Genomic DNA, 8581 nt, shown 5'->3' with positions numbered 1-8581 from the left:
CAACTTGCCAGATTCATAAACGATGTCACAACCGATTATAATACTATGAAATACACCGGTACAATTTTTCGTGGCCTAGCTAAAGCATTCGACAATGTCTGGCACGATGGACTGGTCTATAAAATGATTAACTTGATCTCCCGATTACTTGATACTAATGGTAAATTCGTTTTTAAGGGACGAAGATATGATTGTACACATAGAATCTGTATTGGCATATCCCAAGGCTCGATCCTTGAACCATTTCTGTTTTTTATCTACATTAATAATGCACCTTCCTTAAAGGATATCAAGAGAGAGCTTTTTACCCACTCGTATAGAATTGATACTATCTGTAATAGATTGCAAAATGCAGCTGTTAAAAACGTAAGATGATTCGAAAAATGGAAAATTGCAATGAAAAGTGGAAAAATAAAAGCTATTATTTTTGGCAAGCGCAAGCTGAACATAAATAATAATATTTGTATAAAGGGTAGCTAAATTGAATGATCAAATACTGTTAAATATCTTGGTGTTGATTTGGACCCTAAATTAACTTTCATCAACCATATTAATATAATAATACAACGTGGCAGTGGGATGCTAATAGCATTTTGTCCATTATTGCATAGGAAATCCAAGCAAAGTGTAATCAATAAACTTAATATTTACGAAACTATTCTCAGGTCAATAATTACTTATGTCTGCCCAGATTGAAGTTTTACGTACATGTCAAACTTCAAAAAATTACAAATTCTATAGAATAAATTTCTGAGGTTGATAGAAAACTTCAGAATGTTCGCGCCAATTCACGAAAGGCATGATGAATTAAATGTAGAAATGATACATAATTATATTAAAACTTGGGCCACTAGAAATTTTGAAAGAATATCTGATCATACGAATGTGTTACTAAGGAATATACCACATGAATCACTCAAGGGTAGGCATAAACAAATAATGTATATTGTGCATAGTAATCAAATTGTTGTACCTACAACACTATTCGTGTAAATTGATATATCTTGTTCGTTTTTTCAGTAACATTAATATGTCTCTCTATCTAATAAAAAAATTTCAAACAAATGAAGGTAGAAAAAGATTATAATAACAATAGTAAAAAAAAGATTATAATAACAATAGTATACGCATGAAGTTGGCGGTGGGGTGAGATCCTGAAAACAAAACAAAAAGCATCTAGCAAACCCTTTGACAGCTGTCATCGGCTGTTTATGACGGTCTTTGACAAATATCTTTATAGGTATCTGTTTCTGACGCGCAAAAAATGAACATGCAAACGAAAATTATGAAGATGATTCCCGACGGGAATTGTCTTTTTCGCGCGTTGGCGTATCGTGTATACGGCACTCAGGATCGACACGCAGAGGTGAGACTGAGTATCGTTTCAAATATAGTGGATAATTGGTCTACATTTGCGGGTTTTATTACAGGTAATGAGTCAAACGGTGCTGTGATTAGGTCACCTGGTGATTACAAATCACATATGTATAAAAATGCAATATACGCAGCTGCGGACATTTTTAAGATATGTTTAATCGTGTATCGCGAAGAACAAATTCATCCAGCCGGATCGGATCACAAAATGAAACACAATTCTCGCTACTCTTCACCGGCGACGGAGACAGTGGACACTTTGATGTCTTGCAGAACCAAAATAAAATTCAGATAGTGAGTAATAAGTATGAAAAGTAACAATCAAATAATAGTAAATCTAAATATATCACCAAACAGTCAAAAGGACAGCCAGGATTTAAGATGCAAATGGAGAAAGGAGGAGTTTCAAGCAGCAGACAAGGCGATGAAGATGGTGGATGGTCGGAAGTATCACAAAAGAAAGAGGAAAGTGAAATTGAGCCTATGGGTCAAATAACGGCTTAAGTCGACTTAAGTTTTGGCATAAAAAAGGCAAGTAAAGATTCAACAGTCGATATTTCAATTTTGACAAGGCATTTTACAAGGAACTTTTATTTTTTTACATAGGTGGGGTACCCAAAAATGATATACAAACGTAATAACAATTATTAAATATTGTCCAATACAGTGCTATCACGGAAATTCGGAGTAAGACTTAAGTCGTTTTTTTGTAAAACGACTTTTAATCTGTACAAACACGTTTTTGGATTAAAATAATATGATGACGATAATAGTCAAACCAGTTTCTACTGTAATGGGTGTTTCATGGTCGCGGTGAACACATATAAAAAAAGCTAAACTAGGAATAGACATTTAAAAAACGGCATGTATCAGGTTCAATCAGAGTCCATTTCGTCTGTTTCAGCCGAATCATTGTCGTTGCAGGTACCCCGCAGCACATTTTTATACCATTCCCTATTAACCGGTTTTACAAAAGGCATTAAAGATAGCACGTCATTTTTTTTAGCTGTCTTAATTCCAACAGGAGCCGGGTTTGCTAATGCTAGTTCGGTATCTTTACTTACAAAAGCGTTTAATTTGAACAGGTTGAAATTTTGCGGAGCGCCATTATAGTCCGCGTAAACGGACATGGTGCCTGTTGGCTTGTATGATAACTTCACATACTTTTGGATCGTGAATTTCTTTCCCTTAGCTTTTGGAACCTTTAGAAAAAATGAATCCAAAGTTTTATCCCATTCTTTTAATAAGTGGGCACTCATCTCTGCTTCCAAAGCTTTTGGTTTGTGCCTTACGGTCCTCATTATTTCGAGATACTCGATAGGATTTTCGACGGTCTCTACTTTTTTTAAAACAGTTCCGTAAACACCGAAATTTCTATCGCATTGGCAGTATGAATGACCTCGCACCGGAAAGATGTGATTTATTTCAACTCCCATTTTGACCGACAACCAAGCACAATATCGTACGAGAGTCTTGTTTTTATTTTGCCCCCCACAGGAGTCAGACAAAAGAACTACTTTTTTTAATTCTGGATTTTCAGTCAATTTTTTTACCAGAAAATCGTTCAAAAAACTACACACAGAGTTACCGTTCTTGCCACCATCACATTCTAAGAAGCAAAAAAATTTGCTGTCACCGTCATTAAAACAGTGTGTGTTGAAAACATACAGCCACAATAATCGCTTGTAAAATTGTGCGCTAACGTTCAGTTTTGGAAGCGGAAGATTTTGTGCGTAGTCGAACTCAACAGTTAGAGTATCATCGTTAATATTCTTTGTGCACTGTTGCCGCAAAACCTTGTATTCCGCAACTTTTACTTCATGTAGACGGAACGATTCCTTACACGGATCTGATGAATTTGCCGATAGTTTGATTTTACATTCGGTGCAAAAATCACAGACGTCTGTTTTACGTTGCCTAAACGAGTAATCACTATTTTCCCGAAAATATCTATGGTACGTTGGGTACTTTAGTGAGAGCTGCTTCCCTGTTTTATCAAAGTAATATTCTTGGAATGCGTGAAACATTTTTTTTACGTTTAAGTCTGGATTCTCGAAGTACTTTCTTTCAGTTTTGGAGCTTCCATAATGCGATTTTTTGTTCGGGAAAGTCGACCAATGCTCCTTCACTAAACTCCATACCACGTTCGAAATTTTGGCAGGGTTGGGTTGCTTACCCCTTTTTTCTGTAGCAACTGTCGTACCTGAAACAATCAGTATTTTCATATTTTAATCCAGACCTGACTTGTTTTGTTATAAGACGCAAATAAACGAGTCAAGCATTCGTAAATATTGATTTATTTAGAAAGAAAATAATATAAACATTTACCTGATTTACAAAATCGGAGCACCGTTTTCATTCTGGATTCAGTTATTTGGAGAAGAGACAGAAAAAATCCTTTACAGACAGTTTTATCCTGGCCATCTACTTTGAAAGAATATTTCCAAGACCAAGATCTGTTCTTCCGTTTTGTTACGGTTTTGACGTATTTGATTTCTTCACGTTGTATACAACTGATTAAAAAAGTGTCCTGACTCGGTTTCTCAGCCATTGCCCAGAAAGTCTTGAAAATTTCACGCTGACGTTTATAATCGAAAGAAGACGAACAGTTTTTCTTGCAGCAGTCGGTAGTGTGCTTGAATTTTTTTCGAGGTATTTTATTCCCACTTTGAGAAGCGTAACTTTTACCACTGTTACGCTTAAGCTTCTTTCTATTTTGTTCCCATCTATCTTGTCGAATTTTTCTCTTTTTCCCCGTAACTGTAGCAGTAGGGCTAGTCGATGCTGTTGTAGTTGTTGTAGATTCGTTCATTATTTCGCGCAGAAAATATTGCAGCTTTACACGAAATCTAACAGACAGGCAGATAAACACGTGCGTCTGTTTAGCGGAGGCGCGTGGATTAGCCTACTTCGCTTCGCTGCTACTGCCGGCTAACTCAATGGCGGTGCGCGCACCGCTTGTTATGGTTACTACAGCATTAAAAGTTGACGAAAACATCCAAGATTCACAGGGTTTATAGCGAAGATTATACAGAACACCGAGATCAGCTTCTTTGAAAAAGTGACTTAAGTCGACTTAAGTCGTTATTTGACCCATAGGCTCAATTGTAAGTGCGAAGAACCAAATAAGCCATAGTATAATATCCATCAAATATTCGTATAACCAGGTAAGAGGACGACCAGGATCGATGTTGACCACAAGAGAAAGAGGTGTTTTACGGAGTGAACAGCAACATAAATATAGAGAAAAAAATAATATAAAGAAGGTGATTTTGGAGAATAACGGGCAGAGCGGTAGCAAAAATAATTCAGCAAGTCAAGGAGATAGACAGATATCAATAGAGAAGGAACACCAATTTTCAACCAACGAATGGAAGCTTAGATTGATGAAAAAAAGAAAAGCAAGCACAGAAGGAATTTAAGTGGACAGCAAGTGCAGACCTGTCATCAAATCAACATGAAGGTATTCGCCTGTCTACTAGACAATGCGTAAGGAAATAGTGAGGCGCGCAGCGCCGAGATGGGGTTGGCGCGCGAAGCGCGCAGGGGCGAAGCCCCTAGTTAATCTAAATATTAAATTAATGCAATTTACTTCTAACCTTACATGCTCTGCATGTATACATTTTTGGTTTTTACAAGTATGAATCATATACTTGGTGAATCAATTCATCATTAACTGTATTATCTTGTAAATATCCATTTGCCTCAATAAAACACTCAATAAATAAAATATGATTCGCCGACCAATGAAAAATAACTGTGAGGATAGTGCTCCAAATGAGATGGGATTGTTACCGGGTATTTCTATTAATATTATCAGGATTTTTACGAATCTCAAAGGCTTCTCTATATTACCGAGGAAAATACTGTTTTGAGTTTGCAGTCGAGGAAGTTTTGTCGAAAAGAATTCTGTTTCCAATTGGTGTTCCGCCAAATATGAGCTGGTAATATGTTTCAGCATATATTCTTTGATATGAGAAAATTATTTCCCAAATTGAACCCTCCGTCCTTGGACTCCCAAATGAAAAATTCCATCAAAGTTTGAATAAAAAAATTGGAATCTCGATCTTTGTGTATACCACGTCTGGTACCTGCATGTAAAAGTCTAAGAGGAATCGACTTATCTGTCAGTACCACTCGTAGTATACCTATATGATATTCCATCTGTGGGCACGACTTGCTACTGCCACAGCTCATACACGGGGGGGGCAAGGATTATTTGAGTCAAGTGATATTTTTTTTCGATTTAACTAAATGCTATAGTCTAAAGCAGCGAACACAATACTTACTTGATTCAAAGAAGTACTTTGGTTGAACGAAAAACTTGGGACAACTTAATACAGAATTGAATCAAGCCTTCGAATGATCATATTGACTATAAATTTGACGATAGCATTTAGTTGAATCAACCAAATATCGCTTGTCTCAAATAATTTTTTTCCTTCGTGTGGTGGAGATAATATTGATATTATAATAACGTTGAAAGCCTCAAAGATTCAATTCAATCCACGCAAATATTATCAAAAGAAATTAGATCTGTGCGTTGAGAAAAAAAAGAGCATCTTCGCAAAAAGCGTTTAATTCCTTTTGAGTACCATGATTATTACTACGATTTATTACATTGATAAGTCCAAGCTCAAGCAGATTATATAAAATTAAAACATAACATTAACTGTATGTATATGTGTCCACTTTACGTCTTATTTTCTGATAAGATTTATTTTTTGTAATTTTGAATAACGTATTCAAAATAATTAACTTTTTTATTTTCTATAAGGGAGCAGTTCAATCTCGAATTTTAATTATAATTTATTAATTCTATTTTACGTGAAAAATTGTATCCATTATGTACAATATTGAAAAATAAGGTTCATTATTTATCACTTGTAAAACATGTTTAGTTATGTCAGTTTTATTCAATACAAAATTATTATTATTTTGAAAGTGGTAACTGCATGAAATGAATAGGAAGTATTTTCTACGAGATTAATGCTATACATACAATATTATGTACAAGACTATAAATATTAAGCTGTCTATGGAAATTATGATACGTTTTTAAATAATGGTACGTTTTTTGCAACTTTTATTGCGCATGATAATATACCTGCATTATAAATTTTCAAAATTAATAATTGTTCACTCTAAAAAACAATTCAGCAAACAAAGAAATTATAATTTGAAATAAAAAATGAATTTATCAGAAAAACTACGACATTTCCTGTTTTTGAAAATCCAAACGGCGTGTCCCCTTTACAACTTTAAAAGCGAGTTGTCCTGTTTTTCACTTTAAACCCGAGGTGTCACGTTTTTGAGGCTCAAAACCGACATGTCACTTTCTTGAACCTCTAAATCTGCGTGTCTCTTTTTCGAAAATGAAAACGACGTGTCTTTGTATTCCACTGACCCGGCGATATGTTGTCGATATCAAATTCTATGTATCGAAACTTGTTATTATGCTTTGATAAAAATGAAGTTATTATATGTATAGTGTTATATATTAAGAACTTGTTATTATTCTTTGAAGAATTATGCTGATGTCTGATGGAAAATTCATCTTACGTCATCCGTCTCTGACTTCCAGTCGACTATCCGTATTTATAAGTCTCTGAAGCTAGTTTCGTAGCGAGAAAGTTTACCGCTTAGTGGCCGTTTATAGTATTAGCATACTGATGTTCACGATGAATATATTCTGTACTTATTTCAAAGCATATAACGTTTCTTTTACGTTGTAAACAAATTCGTGGAACTGATTCAACCAGTTACGTCAAGCAAGCTCCGGTTATATCAACAAAATATGTTATTCGATCGATGTAATTTTTTTATTGGCTAGATTCATGTACTTACTTTATTTGAAGTACCTAATTATTTCTGTCAATGAACATGTGACTTGAAGGAACAATACATAAACTTCAAATGAAATGATATTTAGTTGACTCAGTTTCGCATCTATATCAAAAAGTTCACTCAAATCCATACTTGACTCGATCGCGACAAGAAAGACTTTTCTCGGATCAAGGAATTCGCTTGACTAAATTATTTTGACAAACTAACTGAATCGAAATTGTTGAATTGAATAATTGAAATAAGGGGCATTAAATTGAAGTGAATGGACTCCAACAAAATCTACTTTGTTGGTTCAGGAATTCCTTTCCCAACCTGTAGGAACGCACGTTCCGTTTAGATTATAATTCACTGGATGTAAGATATTCATGACATTCGATTTTAAGAACGGTGGTAGTATTTAAATTAAAAAATGGTTGAACATAAATTGCTATGATTTTTGATGACTGGTCCTTTTTAAACCGTGTTATTTTCGAAGATACGAACTGCTTCTTCATTATTGGTTGTCTGTGCGCGTGATTTTGCAAATTTTACGAATTTGAATATCGTTGGCACGTTTATTCATATGTGCAGGTGTGGTGTGACGGCCGAGGCCGCGTTATCGCCGTCTTGAACAAGTCAGTCGATCAGTGTGTATATATCATCAATCAATATCAATATATTTCGGCACCTCGATGATACAGCGATGTTAAAATAAGCATTCTATTTATTTATTCACTATTTAAAATATTAATTTCTTCGTCGTTATATTATTCTCCGATATTTCATAACGGTACATCATGTACGTTATCTCGGTCAATGTCACACGTCATTTTTTTTTTTTTCTTATAGAAAGAAATAATTAAATGAATACCAATAAGGTGACCAAATTGTAAAATTGATTGTATGTTCTTTTATTTTAAAAAAAATTAAGATAATGCAATGATCCAAAAAAATCGTTACAAAATCAATAACATGTATGGTTTCTCAGCTTCTCCTGTCAACTGCTTCGCCGGCCATGGGCACATGAAATACGAGTAGAAAGGAAACAAAAGTCAAAAAAATAGAGTCAGCCACGGTGCATGCATCGATGAACATTACTGTACGTTGTAAAAATTAAAAAGATACCTACTTTCAAAAGTATAAAGTGCATTTAAAATATCGACTCGATAATCTTCACTGGGGAACGTTTGTGGTCCGACTGTACGTTAGACACGTCCTTGAAACTGGATTGTTGGTCCGTCTTGTGCGCAACAACCGTAGGGATATATAAGGGGCATTCCATGTCAAATTTACCCCTTTTTTCCCCTCACCAGTTTTGATTCGTTCCGTGGTTTTTTATACGATTCTACCATCTAAAAAAGGCACTCGTGAATTTTTTCAA

The 8581-nt window shown here is 34.9% G+C and overlaps 1 protein-coding gene across 1 annotated transcript; it reads right to left on the bottom strand.

The window, feature by feature from the left end:
- Nucleotides 1-2232: 2232 nt before the first annotated feature.
- On the bottom strand, nt 2233-3998 carry LOC124175491. Its single transcript, XM_046555817.1, has 2 exons — nt 3703-3998; nt 2233-3577 (listed from the first exon to the last, which is right to left on the bottom strand). Exons 1-2 carry the CDS (start codon nt 3923-3925, stop codon nt 2250-2252), a joined length of 1551 nt encoding a protein of 516 aa, XP_046411773.1. The 5' UTR covers nt 3926-3998; the 3' UTR covers nt 2233-2249.
- Nucleotides 3999-8581: the final 4583 nt, after the last annotated feature.

This window comes from Neodiprion fabricii, chromosome 2 (assembly GCF_021155785.1).
Source record: "Neodiprion fabricii isolate iyNeoFabr1 chromosome 2, iyNeoFabr1.1, whole genome shotgun sequence".
Lineage (NCBI taxonomy): Eukaryota > Metazoa > Arthropoda > Insecta > Hymenoptera > Diprionidae > Neodiprion > Neodiprion fabricii.
The sequence above is the reverse complement of the archived record's forward strand: the minus strand, read 5'-3'. Positions and strand labels throughout refer to the sequence as shown.